We start from the raw sequence: 12503 nt of genomic DNA on the forward strand, positions 1-12503 counted from the left end.
GTGAGTTCTGCTGTGCGCAAACATGAAAACGTTGTTCAAAAAATCCTACAAATTTTAACCGAACTGTCAGTTATGTCAGAAATCTGGAAAGTGAGTAACAGTGAACTTCAGTGAATACAATAAAGTAATAATAATGCCGCCTAAGACAAGTGGAAAGGCAGCCAAAAAGGCTGGCAAGGCCCAGAAGAATATTACCAAGAATGATAAGAAGAAGAAGCGCAAGAGGAAGGAAAGTTATGCCATCTACATTTACAAAGTGCTTAAGCAGGTCCATCCTGATACTGGAATCTCGTCGAAAGCAATGAGCATCATGAACAGCTTTGTGAACGACATTTTTGAGCGTATTGCTGCTGAGGCCTCTCGTTTGGCACACTACAACAAACGTTCAACGATTACCAGTCGGGAAATCCAAACTGCAGTCCGTCTTCTGTTGCCCGGAGAGTTGGCCAAGCACGCTGTCAGTGAAGGCACCAAAGCAGTAACCAAGTACACTAGCTCCAAGTAAATCTTAGCTTGATGTATGCAGAAACATCCAAAAGCAAAAGGCCCTTTTCAGGGCCACAAATCTCTTTTCAAAGAATTTTAAATATTTCAATGTGATAAAATGTACAGAAGACCAACAAGAACGAACGAACAACTATCACATCTATCTCAAAACAGTGTTTTCTTTTTTTTCGTAAAGGGCAATATTCTTTAGAAATCTTCTGATCTGAGCAGGACGAACAACTATCAAATCTATCTCAAAAAATCTGCTTGTGTTTTTATCGTAAAGAGAAGAGAACTAACATCGAATATAATCTAGTCATTTTTGTTGTCTATATATGCCCTTCCTTCTTTTATTTTACCCCGAACCCATTGAAAATGGGAAATCAGGGTATAATGGTTTTCTTTAATATTGACCTAGTTACGTTTATGAAAGTATTTTTTTCTCTTGGAAATATGTAATAGTAGTCCTGAAAAGGACTTTGATTAATGGCAAATTTCATAGTTTTGAAATTCGTTTATACCCTGGCGAGTAATTTCGAAGTGAAATTACTTCTTTGTTGCGGACGCAGCAGCTTTTGCCTTTGGCTTCTTTGCAGCTACTTTTTTCGGTGATGCTGCCGAAACAACCTTTTTAGGCTTAGCACTTGTAGTTTTAGGTTTCGGAGTCTTTGGCTTTGCTGCGCTTGACTTTGCCGCCTTTGCTGTTGTGGGCTTTGCTTTAATGGTTCCTACTTTCTTTGCATCTTTTGCCTTCGCTTTGTCCGCTTTCTTTTTGTCGGTACTCTTTTTGGTCACCACAGCCTTCGACAACTTCTTATCAGCAGCACCCTTTACTTTTTTGGTGGCAGATATACTCTTCTTTTTGGCTGCTGCCGATGCAGTTACCTTCTTAGTTTTCTTCTCTATGGAGGATGCCTTTGGCTTGGGCTCCTTTTTGGACGATGCAGACAGCTTAAATGAACCAGATGCACCCTTCCCTTTTGTTTGGATCAACTTTCCACTCGCAACTGAATTCTTCAGGTACTTCTTAATGAATGGAGCTAGTTTCTGGGCATCGCACTTGTAAGTGGCACTGATATATTTTTTAATAGCCAAGAGGGATGAGCCTCCACGTTCCTTCAGATTTTTTATCGATGCATCCACCATCTGCTGAGTTGGTGGATGTGTTGGAGGGGCCGCTGTTTTCTTTGCCTTAGATGCGGATGCAGATGCAGGCTTTTTAGTGGCCACCTTCTTCTCAGCTGGGGCTGTTTGTGGAGTCACAGGGGACGCGGATACAGCAACTGCGGAATCAGACATCTTGTATTATTCACTTCTTTACTTTTCACTTTATAATAAACAAAACGAAACGTGTTACTTTTTGTTTCATTCGAAAATACCATGAAATTTGGTCACCCGTTTGGATGAGAATCGAGGAGGAAGGCTGAACGAGAATGTTTGTGCCATTGAATATACGATACGCAAGAGTTTACAATGACCATTTTATTGACTTGTCTTTCTGAACAGTTTAAATTTGATATCCGCACTAAATACGTTTTTAATTTTATTCTTAAATGTTTGAAAAATTCATAAAGTTAGTTTTTACTTACATTTTTATTATTTCATGATTTTTAATTGCCCCTCAAAGTTGAACTTTGTATGAATGCAAAATAAGTTATCTTGGAAAAACCATGTTTTTAATTAGATAATAATAAAAATGTGAATATATAAATTCAAAAGATATTAATTTATTAATTTGTTAATTAAATGCAACTATTAATATAAGCATACCCTATAGATTTATACATTAAATTTGATTTCAACTAAACCATTTGCCGTTAAAAACTGGCATGCTTTTGATCCAACGCAATACAAAAATCTTTCGGAATAATAATATCTAATAATAAAAATGTTTATATATCAATTTCAAAGATAATAATTCATTCATTTGTTAATTAAATGTAACTATTAATATAAGCATACTTTATAGATTTATATATTAAATATCATTTCAACTAAACCAATAGCCGTTTTAAACCAAAGCAATGCATAAATAGTTCAGAAAAATAAAATCTTCCTTTTAACATTAATAATATATTAAAAAAATATAAATTACAAAATTAGAATTTATTAACTTCAAACATATAATCATTTCATGCCATCATATTCAAAATAACATTTCAGATACATTTATTTAGCGCAAATAAATACATCAGCGTTAAGACACAAGGCACAAAAAAGAAAATATATATGTAGATCAATTCTTACTTGTATTCAATCAGAAATAAGTTTATCTGAATTGAAAAGCAATTGGCTAACCACTGTAAATATATAATTTACACTAAGCGTTTTATAATAAAAATGCAATTTTAAAAAATCAAAAAGCTATATTGTGCTATTTAAAGACAAAACAATAATAATAAATAAAATACTTTCCTTAGATGTATAGTATTTTTCAGTAATTTTCTAGATTTGTCTTTAATATATATATATTGTATTATAAGAGACCTACAATTTATAGTTTGAGATCAAATGAAACTTGAAAAAAGTTTGAACGAAAATAGGAATCTCCTTGTTAGAAATATTGTGGTCCTGAAAAGGACCGATTTGTTGGATGTTTGCTTGCAATAAATACAAGACAGAATAGCGAAGCAATTTAAGCGCGCTCGCCACGGATACGTCTGGCCAGCTGAATGTCCTTGGGCATGATCGTGACGCGTTTGGCATGAATGGCGCACAAATTTGTATCTTCGAATAGGCCAACCAAGTAGGCTTCGCTAGCTTCCTGTAAAGCCATTACAGCTGAGCTCTGGAAACGAAGGTCAGTCTTGAAGTCCTGAGCAATTTCACGGACTAAACGCTGGAACGGCAACTTGCGAATAAGCAATTCTGTGCTCTTCTGGTAACGACGAATTTCACGCAGGGCAACTGTACCAGGGCGATAGCGATGAGGTTTTTTCACACCGCCAGTAGCTGGTGCACTTTTACGTGCTGCCTTAGTAGCCAACTGCTTACGAGGAGCCTTGCCTCCAGTTGATTTGCGAGCGGTCTGCTTTGTACGAGCCATTTTCCTTCCTTCGGTTCACAATTGTATCTTTCACTGTCACACTTTCAAAATGAATGATCGGCGAAATCCAGATACCGTGCTTATATAGAAAACTGGTGGTGCGTTAGAAAGAGATCGATATATTCGTACTCGCGCTCTTGCTATGCTATGCTATGCTCTGCTCTGCTCTACTGTACTGTTGTAGACGTTGCAAGGGTAGTGTGTGAGCGAGATGCAAGGATTTATGTGCTCTCTCAAGTTTTCACATATCTCGGTATAAATAGGAGTGGTTCTGCGTTACACACATCAGTCTATTGCTGACATTCGTGAAGTGCTCTAATATAAATATATAGAAAAAAGTGAAAAATGACTGGTCGTGGTAAAGGTGGCAAAGGTTTGGGTAAAGGAGGTGCAAAGCGTCATCGCAAAGTGTTGCGTGATAATATCCAGGGTATCACGAAGCCAGCTATCCGTCGTTTAGCTCGTCGTGGTGGCGTGAAGCGAATCTCTGGACTAATCTATGAAGAAACCCGTGGCGTTCTTAAGGTCTTTTTGGAAAATGTTATTCGCGATGCTGTCACATACACTGAACATGCCAAGAGGAAGACAGTCACAGCCATGGATGTTGTCTATGCATTGAAGAGGCAAGGTCGTACACTGTACGGCTTTGGCGGTTAGGAAAAGACGTACAAAACGTACAACAAGCAACTTATTTTCACAACAATCGGTCCTTTTCAGGACCACCAATATATTTCCTTAAAAGAGCTATAAAATATGAAATTCAATAACTATTCGATTTTCGTTAATGAACTTGCTACTGAAAATAGTGTAACTGCGAAATATATTAAAACAGACGAACAATGATGTCTGGATACAAAATCCAACCAAGATGTATTAGCACAAAAACAAATATTTTATGCATTCAAAGAATACACAAAATTTGTAATTTACAGACCAGCAGTATTTAAACTTTTCGACATATTTCTGCCTGTAAAACATGAATCACTATAAATGAAGAAAGGACTGTACTTTTGTACCGCGTCACGATGCCTGCATATTTTGAATCTATATTTGAGTTTACTTATGTTTTTATATTTATTTACACTAAAACATGAAAAATCTCATCTCTTTTGTATTTTTGGTCGTCCTGAAAAGGACGTTTGGTTTTGGTTTTGATGTGCAATAATTCGTAGTTTAAGCCTTCTTTTCGGTCTTCTTAGGCAACAGAACCGCTTGGATGTTAGGCAACACACCGCCCTGGGCAATAGTGACGCCCGAAAGAAGTTTATTCAACTCCTCATCGTTGCGGATGGCCAATTGCAGATGGCGAGGGATAATTCTGGTCTTCTTGTTGTCGCGCGCTGCATTACCAGCCAACTCCAAAACTTCAGCGGCCAAATATTCCATAACGGCCGCCAAGTAAACTGGAGCACCGGCACCAACACGCTCGGCATAGTTGCCCTTGCGAAGAAGCCGATGAATACGACCAACGGGAAACTGTAGGCCAGCACGGTTTGAACGCGACTTTGCCTTTCCCTTCACTTTTCCACCTTTACCGCGACCAGACATTATATTTATTCTATCTTTTTACACTTTTACACTCAAACAAGAATCGAATCGAATGCCCAAAACTCGAAACAATGTCTACTTATACTTTTCTACCTGCCTACTTTTTCAGCTAAATGGGGTGAGTTCTGCTGTGCGCAAACATGAAAACGTTGTTCAAAAAATCCTACAAATTTTAACCGAACTGTCAGTTATGTCAGAAATCTGGAAAGTGAGTAACAGTGAACTTCAGTGAATACAATAAAGTAATAATAATGCCGCCTAAGACAAGTGGAAAGGCAGCCAAAAAGGCTGGCAAGGCCCAGAAGAATATTACCAAGAATGATAAGAAGAAGAAGCGCAAGAGGAAGGAAAGTTATGCCATCTACATTTACAAAGTGCTTAAGCAGGTCCATCCTGATACTGGAATCTCGTCGAAAGCAATGAGCATCATGAACAGCTTTGTGAACGACATTTTTGAGCGTATTGCTGCTGAGGCCTCTCGTTTGGCACACTACAACAAACGTTCAACGATTACCAGTCGGGAAATCCAAACTGCAGTCCGTCTTCTGTTGCCCGGAGAGTTGGCCAAGCACGCTGTCAGTGAAGGCACCAAAGCAGTAACCAAGTACACTAGCTCCAAGTAAATCTTAGCTTGATGTATGCAGAAACATCCAAAAGCAAAAGGCCCTTTTCAGGGCCACAAATCTCTTTTCAAAGAATTTTAAATATTTCAATGTGATAAAATGTACAGAAGACCAACAAGAACGAACGAACAACTATCACATCTATCTCAAAACAGTGTTTTCTTTTTTTTCGTAAAGGGCAATATTCTTTAGAAATCTTCTGATCTAAGCAGGACGAACAACTATCAAATCTATCTCAAAAAATCTGCTTGTGTTTTTATCGTAAAGAGAAGAGAACTAACATCGAATATAATCTAGTCATTTTTGTTGTCTATATATGCCCTTCCTTCTTTTATTTTACCCTGAACCCATTGAAAATGGGAAATCAGGGTATAATGGTTTTCTTTAATATTGACCTAGTTACGTTTATGAAAGTATTTTTTTCTCTTGGAAATATGTAATAGTAGTCCTGAAAAGGACTTTGATTAATGGCAAATTTCATAGTTTTGAAATTCGTTTATACCCTGGCGAGTAATTTCGAAGTGAAATTACTTCTTTGTTGCGGACGCAGCAGCTTTTGCCTTTGGCTTCTTTGCAGCTACTTTTTTCGGTGATGCTGCCGAAACAACCTTTTTAGGCTTAGCACTTGTAGTTTTAGGTTTCGGAGTCTTTGGCTTTGCTGCGCTTGACTTTGCCGCCTTTGCTGTTGTGGGCTTTGCTTTAATGGTTCCTACTTTCTTTGCATCTTTTGCCTTCGCTTTGTCCGCTTTCTTTTTGTCGGTACTCTTTTTGGTCACCACAGCCTTCGACAACTTCTTATCAGCAGCACCCTTTACTTTTTTGGTGGCAGATATACTCTTCTTTTTGGCTGCTGCCGATGCAGTTACCTTCTTAGTTTTCTTCTCTATGGAGGATGCCTTTGGCTTGGGCTCCTTTTTGGACGATGCAGACAGCTTAAATGAACCAGATGCACCCTTCCCTTTTGTTTGGATCAACTTTCCACTCGCAACTGAATTCTTCAGGTACTTCTTAATGAATGGAGCTAGTTTCTGGGCATCGCACTTGTAAGTGGCACTGATATATTTTTTAATAGCCAAGAGGGATGAGCCTCCACGTTCCTTCAGATTTTTTATCGATGCATCCACCATCTGCTGAGTTGGTGGATGTGTTGGAGGGGCCGCTGTTTTCTTTGCCTTAGATGCGGATGCAGATGCAGGCTTTTTAGTGGCCACCTTCTTCTCAGCTGGGGCTGTTTGTGGAGTCACAGGGGACGCGGATACAGCAACTGCGGAATCAGACATCTTGTATTATTCACTTCTTTACTTTTCACTTTATAATAAACAAAACGAAACTTGTTACTTTTTGTTTCATTCGAAAATACCATGAAATTTGGTCACCCGTTTGGATGAGAATCGAGGAGGAAGGCTGAACGAGAATGTTTGTGCCATTGAATATACGATACGCAAGAGTTTACAATGACCATTTTATTGACTTGTCTTTCTGAACAGTTTAAATTTGATATCCGCACTAAATACGTTTTTAATTTTATTCTTAAATGTTTGAAAAATTCATAAAGTTAGTTTTTACTTACATTTTTATTATTTCATGATTTTTAATTGCCCCTCAAAGTTGAACTTTGTATGAATGCAAAATAAGTTATCTTGGAAAAACCATGTTTTTAATTAGATAATAATAAAAATGTGAATATATAAATTCAAAAGATATTAATTTATTAATTTGTTAATTAAATGCAACTATTAATATAAGCATACCCTATAGATTTATACATTAAATTTGATTTCAACTAAACCATTTGCCGTTAAAAACTGTCATGCTTTTGATCCAACGCAATACAAAAATCTTTCGGAATAATAATATCTAATAATAAAAATGTTTATATATCAATTTCAAAGATAATAATTCATTCATTTGTTAATTAAATGTAACTATTAATATAAGCATACTTTATAGATTTATATATTAAATATCATTTCAACTAAACCAATAGCCGTTTTAAACCAAAGCAAAGCATAAATCGTTCAGAAAAATAAAATCTTCCTTTTAACATTAATAATATATTAAAAAAATATAAATTACAAAATTAGAATTTATTAACTTCAAACATATAATCATTTCATGCCATCATATTCAAAATAACATTTCAGATACATTTATTTAGCGCAAATAAATACATCAGCGTTAAGACACAAGACACAAAAAAGAAAATATATATGTAGATCAATTCTTACTTGTATTCAATCAGAAATAAGTTTATCTGAATTGAAAAGCAATTGGCTAACCACTGTAAATATATAATTTACACTAAGCGTTTTATAATAAAAATGCAATTTTAAAAAATCAAAAAGCTATATTGTGCTATTTAAAGACAAAACAATAATAATAAATAAAATACTTTCCTTAGATGTATAGTATTTTTCAGTAATTTTCTAGATTTGTCTTTAATATATATATATTGTATTATAAGAGACCTACAATTTATAGTTTGAGATCAAATGAAACTTGAAAAAAGTTTGAACGAAAATAGGAATCTCCTTGTTAGAAATATTGTGGTCCTGAAAAGGACCGATTTGTTGGATGTTTGCTTGCAATAAATACAAGACAGAATAGCGAAGCAATTTAAGCGCGCTCGCCACGGATACGTCTGGCCAGCTGAATGTCCTTGGGCATGATCGTGACGCGTTTGGCATGAATGGCGCACAAATTTGTATCTTCGAATAGGCCAACCAAGTAGGCTTCGCTAGCTTCCTGTAAAGCCATTACAGCTGAGCTCTGGAAACGAAGGTCAGTCTTGAAGTCCTGAGCAATTTCACGGACTAAACGCTGGAACGGCAACTTGCGAATAAGCAATTCTGTGCTCTTCTGGTAACGACGAATTTCACGCAGAGCTACTGTACCAGGGCGATAGCGATGAGGTTTTTTCACACCGCCAGTAGCTGGTGCACTTTTACGTGCTGCCTTAGTAGCCAACTGCTTACGAGGAGCCTTGCCTCCAGTTGATTTGCGAGCGGTCTGCTTTGTACGAGCCATTTCCCTTCCTTCGGTTCACAATTGTATCTTTCACTGTCACACTTTCAAAATGAATGATCGGCGAAATCCAGATACCGTGCTTATATAGAAAACTGGTGGTGCGTTAGAAAGAGATCGATATATTCGTACTCGCGCTCTTGCTATGCTATGCTATGCTCTGCTCTGCTCTACTGTACTGTTGTAGACGTTGCAAGGGTAGTGTGTGAGCGAGATGCAAGGATTTATGTGCTCTCTCAAGTTTTCACATATCTCGGTATAAATAGGAGTGGTTCTGCGTTACACACATCAGTCTATTGCTGACATTCGTGAAGTGCTCTAATATAAATATATAGAAAAAAGTGAAAAATGACTGGTCGTGGTAAAGGTGGCAAAGGTTTGGGTAAAGGAGGTGCAAAGCGTCATCGCAAAGTGTTGCGTGATAATATCCAGGGTATCACGAAGCCAGCTATCCGTCGTTTAGCTCGTCGTGGTGGCGTGAAGCGAATCTCTGGACTAATCTATGAAGAAACCCGTGGCGTTCTTAAGGTCTTTTTGGAAAATGTTATTCGCGATGCTGTCACATACACTGAACATGCCAAGAGGAAGACAGTCACAGCCATGGATGTTGTCTATGCATTGAAGAGGCAAGGTCGTACACTGTACGGCTTTGGCGGTTAGGAAAAGACGTACAAAACGTACAACAAGCAACTTATTTTCACAACAATCGGTCCTTTTCAGGACCACCAATATATTTCCTTAAAAGAGCTATAAAATATGAAATTCAATAACTATTCGATTTTCGTTAATGAACTTGCTACTGAAAATAGTGTAACTGCGAAATATATTAAAACAGACGAACAATGATGTCTGGATACAAAATCCAACCAAGATGTATTAGCACAAAAACAAATATTTTATGCATTCAAAGAATACACAAAATTTGTAATTTACAGACCAGCAGTATTTAAACTTTTCGACATATTTCTGCCTGTAAAACATGAATCACTATAAATGAAGAAAGGACTGTACTTTTGTACCGCGTCACGATGCCTGCATATTTTGAATCTATATTTGAGTTTACTTATGTTTTTATATTTATTTACACTAAAACATGAAAAATCTCATCTCTTTTGTATTTTTGGTCGTCCTGAAAAGGACGTTTGGTTTTGGTTTTGATGTGCAATAATTCGTAGTTTAAGCCTTCTTTTCGGTCTTCTTAGGCAACAGAACCGCTTGGATGTTAGGCAACACACCGCCCTGGGCAATAGTGACGCCCGAAAGAAGTTTATTCAACTCCTCATCGTTGCGGATGGCCAATTGCAGATGGCGAGGGATAATTCTGGTCTTCTTGTTGTCGCGCGCTGCATTACCAGCCAACTCCAAAACTTCAGCGGCCAAATATTCCATAACGGCCGCCAAGTAAACTGGAGCACCGGCACCAACACGCTCGGCATAGTTGCCCTTGCGAAGAAGCCGATGAATACGACCAACGGGAAACTGTAGGCCAGCACGGTTTGAACGCGACTTTGCCTTTCCCTTCACTTTTCCACCTTTACCGCGACCAGACATTATATTTATTCTATCTTTTTACACTTTTACACTCAAACAAGAATCGAATCGAATGCCCAAAACTCGAAACAATGTCTACTTATACTTTTCTACCTGCCTACTTTTTCAGCTAAATGGGGTGAGTTCTGCTGTGCGCAAACATGAAAACGTTGTTCAAAAAATCCTACAAATTTTAACCGAACTGTCAGTTATGTCAGAAATCTGGAAAGTGAGTAACAGTGAACTTCAGTGAATACAATAAAGTAATAATAATGCCGCCTAAGACAAGTGGAAAGGCAGCCAAAAAGGCTGGCAAGGCCCAGAAGAATATTACCAAGAATGATAAGAAGAAGAAGCGCAAGAGGAAGGAAAGTTATGCCATCTACATTTACAAAGTGCTTAAGCAGGTCCATCCTGATACTGGAATCTCGTCGAAAGCAATGAGTATCATGAACAGCTTTGTGAACGACATTTTTGAGCGTATTGCTGCTGAGGCCTCTCGTTTGGCACACTACAACAAACGTTCAACGATTACCAGTCGGGAAATCCAAACTGCAGTCCGTCTTCTGTTGCCCGGAGAGTTGGCCAAGCACGCTGTCAGTGAAGGCACCAAAGCAGTAACCAAGTACACTAGCTCCAAGTAAATCTTAGCTTGATGTATGCAGAAACATCCAAAAGCAAAAGGCCCTTTTCAGGGCCACAAATCTCTTTTCAAAGAATTTTAAATATTTCAATGTGATAAAATGTACAGAAGCCCAACAAGAACGAACGAACAACTATCACATCTATCTCAAAACAGTGTTTTCTTTTTTTTCGTAAAGGGCAATATTCTTTAGAAATCTTCTGATCTAAGCAGGACGAACAACTATCAAATCTATCTCAAAAAATCTGCTTGTGTTTTTATCGTAAAGAGAAGAGAACTAACATCGAATATAATCTAGTCATTTTTGTTGTCTATATATGCCCTTCCTTCTTTTATTTTACCCCGAACCCATTGAAAATGGGAAATCAGGGTATAATGGTTTTCTTTAATATTGACCTAGTTACGTTTATGAAAGTATTTTTTTCTCTTGGAAATATGTAATAGTAGTCCTGAAAAGGACTTTGATTAATGGCAAATTTCATAGTTTTGAAATTCGTTTATACCCTGGCGAGTAATTTCGAAGTGAAATTACTTCTTTGTTGCGGACGCAGCAGCTTTTGCCTTTGGCTTCTTTGCAGCTACTTTTTTCGGTGATGCTGCCGAAACAACCTTTTTAGGCTTAGCACTTGTAGTTTTAGGTTTCGGAGTCTTTGGCTTTGCTGCGCTTGACTTTGCCGCCTTTGCTGTTGTGGGCTTTGCTTTAATGGTTCCTACTTTCTTTGCATCTTTTGCCTTCGCTTTGTCCGCTTTCTTTTTGTCGGTACTCTTTTTGGTCACCACAGCCTTCGACAACTTCTTATCAGCAGCACCCTTTACTTTTTTGGTGGCAGATATACTCTTCTTTTTGGCTGCTGCCGATGCAGTTACCTTCTTAGTTTTCTTCTCTATGGAGGATGCCTTTGGCTTGGGCTCCTTTTTGGACGATGCAGACAGCTTAAATGAACCAGATGCACCCTTCCCTTTTGTTTGGATCAACTTTCCACTCGCAACTGAATTCTTCAGGTACTTCTTAATGAATGGAGCTAGTTTCTGGGCATCGCACTTGTAAGTGGCACTGATATATTTTTTAATAGCCAAGAGGGATGAGCCTCCATGTTCCTTCAGATTTTTTATCGATGAATCCACCATCTGCTGAGTTGGTGGATGTGTTGGAGGGGCCGCTGTTTTCTTTGCCTTAGATGCGGATGCAGATGCAGGCTTTTTAGTGGCCACCTTCTTCTCAGCTGGGGCTGTTTGTGGAGTCACAGGGGACGCGGATACAGCAACTGCGGAATCAGACATCTTGTATTATTCACTTCTTTACTTTTCACTTTATAATAAACAAAACGAAACTTGTTACTTTTTGTTTCATTCGAAAATACCATGAAATTTGGTCACCCGTTTGGATGAGAATCGAGGAGGAAGGCTGAACGAGAATGTTTGTGCCATTGAATATACGATACGCAAGAGTTTACAATGACCATTTTATTGACTTGTCTTTCTGAACAGTTTAAATTTGATATCCGCACTAAATACGTTTTTAATTTTATTCTTAAATGTTTGAAAAATTCATAAAGTTAGTTTTTACTTACATTTTTATTATTTCATGATTTTTAATTGCCCC

At 37.7% G+C, this 12503-nt stretch overlaps 9 protein-coding genes and 3 pseudogenes across 9 annotated transcripts; 5 read left to right on the forward strand and 7 right to left on the reverse strand.

Annotated features, from left to right (window-relative positions):
* Positions 1–94: 94 nt before the first annotated feature.
* LOC149091861 (histone H2B) lies at positions 95–565 on the forward strand. Its single transcript, XM_089258286.1, has one exon. It carries the CDS (start codon positions 134–136, stop codon positions 503–505), a length of 372 nt encoding a protein of 123 aa, XP_089114412.1. The 5' UTR covers positions 95–133; the 3' UTR covers positions 506–565.
* A 389-nt stretch (positions 566–954) lies between these two features.
* On the reverse strand, positions 955–1873 carry LOC149091862 (histone H1 pseudogene; annotated as a pseudogene).
* Positions 1874–3058: 1185 nt separating this feature from the next.
* LOC149091863 (histone H3) lies at positions 3059–3566 on the reverse strand. The gene has a single exon (XM_089258318.1). The coding sequence runs from the start codon at positions 3530–3532 to the stop codon at positions 3122–3124; it is 411 nt and encodes a 136-aa protein (XP_089114444.1). The 5' UTR covers positions 3533–3566; the 3' UTR covers positions 3059–3121.
* A 244-nt stretch (positions 3567–3810) lies between these two features.
* On the forward strand, positions 3811–4258 carry LOC149091864 (histone H4). The gene has a single exon (XM_089258309.1). The coding sequence runs from the start codon at positions 3878–3880 to the stop codon at positions 4187–4189; it is 312 nt and encodes a 103-aa protein (XP_089114435.1). The 5' UTR covers positions 3811–3877; the 3' UTR covers positions 4190–4258.
* Positions 4259–4639: 381 nt separating this feature from the next.
* Positions 4640–5104, reverse strand: LOC149091865 (histone H2A). Its single transcript, XM_089258274.1, has one exon. The coding sequence runs from the start codon at positions 5078–5080 to the stop codon at positions 4706–4708; it is 375 nt and encodes a 124-aa protein (XP_089114400.1). The 5' UTR covers positions 5081–5104; the 3' UTR covers positions 4640–4705.
* A 188-nt stretch (positions 5105–5292) lies between these two features.
* LOC149091866 (histone H2B) lies at positions 5293–5763 on the forward strand. The gene has a single exon (XM_089258285.1). It carries the CDS (start codon positions 5332–5334, stop codon positions 5701–5703), a length of 372 nt encoding a protein of 123 aa, XP_089114411.1. The 5' UTR covers positions 5293–5331; the 3' UTR covers positions 5704–5763.
* Positions 5764–6152: 389 nt separating this feature from the next.
* Positions 6153–7044, reverse strand: LOC149091867 (histone H1 pseudogene; annotated as a pseudogene).
* Positions 7045–8256: 1212 nt separating this feature from the next.
* On the reverse strand, positions 8257–8763 carry LOC149091868 (histone H3). The gene has a single exon (XM_089258373.1). The coding sequence runs from the start codon at positions 8728–8730 to the stop codon at positions 8320–8322; it is 411 nt and encodes a 136-aa protein (XP_089114499.1). The 5' UTR covers positions 8731–8763; the 3' UTR covers positions 8257–8319.
* Positions 8764–9008: 245 nt separating this feature from the next.
* LOC149091869 (histone H4) lies at positions 9009–9456 on the forward strand. The gene has a single exon (XM_089258308.1). The coding sequence runs from the start codon at positions 9076–9078 to the stop codon at positions 9385–9387; it is 312 nt and encodes a 103-aa protein (XP_089114434.1). The 5' UTR covers positions 9009–9075; the 3' UTR covers positions 9388–9456.
* Positions 9457–9837: 381 nt separating this feature from the next.
* LOC149091870 (histone H2A) lies at positions 9838–10302 on the reverse strand. The gene has a single exon (XM_089258272.1). The coding sequence runs from the start codon at positions 10276–10278 to the stop codon at positions 9904–9906; it is 375 nt and encodes a 124-aa protein (XP_089114398.1). The 5' UTR covers positions 10279–10302; the 3' UTR covers positions 9838–9903.
* A 188-nt stretch (positions 10303–10490) lies between these two features.
* LOC149091871 (histone H2B) lies at positions 10491–10961 on the forward strand. Its single transcript, XM_089258395.1, has one exon. It carries the CDS (start codon positions 10530–10532, stop codon positions 10899–10901), a length of 372 nt encoding a protein of 123 aa, XP_089114521.1. The 5' UTR covers positions 10491–10529; the 3' UTR covers positions 10902–10961.
* Positions 10962–11350: 389 nt separating this feature from the next.
* Positions 11351–12242, reverse strand: LOC149091872 (histone H1 pseudogene; annotated as a pseudogene).
* Between the last annotated feature and the right edge of the window lie 261 nt (positions 12243–12503).

This window comes from Drosophila navojoa, chromosome 3, assembly GCF_054131105.1.
Source record: "Drosophila navojoa isolate 15081-1374.11 chromosome 3, UAZ_NAV_1.0, whole genome shotgun sequence".
Lineage (NCBI taxonomy): Eukaryota > Metazoa > Arthropoda > Insecta > Diptera > Drosophilidae > Drosophila > Drosophila navojoa.

Excerpts from the sequence above, each read along its gene's own strand:
- LOC149091861 (XM_089258286.1), top strand. The coding sequence starts at position 134 with ATGCCGCCTAAGACAAGTGGAAAGGCAGCCAAAAAGGCTGGCAAGGCC.
- LOC149091863 (XM_089258318.1), bottom strand. The coding sequence starts at position 3,532 with ATGGCTCGTACAAAGCAGACCGCTCGCAAATCAACTGGAGGCAAGGCT.
- LOC149091864 (XM_089258309.1), top strand. The coding sequence starts at position 3,878 with ATGACTGGTCGTGGTAAAGGTGGCAAAGGTTTGGGTAAAGGAGGTGCA.
- LOC149091865 (XM_089258274.1), bottom strand. The coding sequence starts at position 5,080 with ATGTCTGGTCGCGGTAAAGGTGGAAAAGTGAAGGGAAAGGCAAAGTCG.
- LOC149091866 (XM_089258285.1), top strand. The coding sequence starts at position 5,332 with ATGCCGCCTAAGACAAGTGGAAAGGCAGCCAAAAAGGCTGGCAAGGCC.
- LOC149091868 (XM_089258373.1), bottom strand. The coding sequence starts at position 8,730 with ATGGCTCGTACAAAGCAGACCGCTCGCAAATCAACTGGAGGCAAGGCT.
- LOC149091869 (XM_089258308.1), top strand. The coding sequence starts at position 9,076 with ATGACTGGTCGTGGTAAAGGTGGCAAAGGTTTGGGTAAAGGAGGTGCA.
- LOC149091870 (XM_089258272.1), bottom strand. The coding sequence starts at position 10,278 with ATGTCTGGTCGCGGTAAAGGTGGAAAAGTGAAGGGAAAGGCAAAGTCG.
- LOC149091871 (XM_089258395.1), top strand. The coding sequence starts at position 10,530 with ATGCCGCCTAAGACAAGTGGAAAGGCAGCCAAAAAGGCTGGCAAGGCC.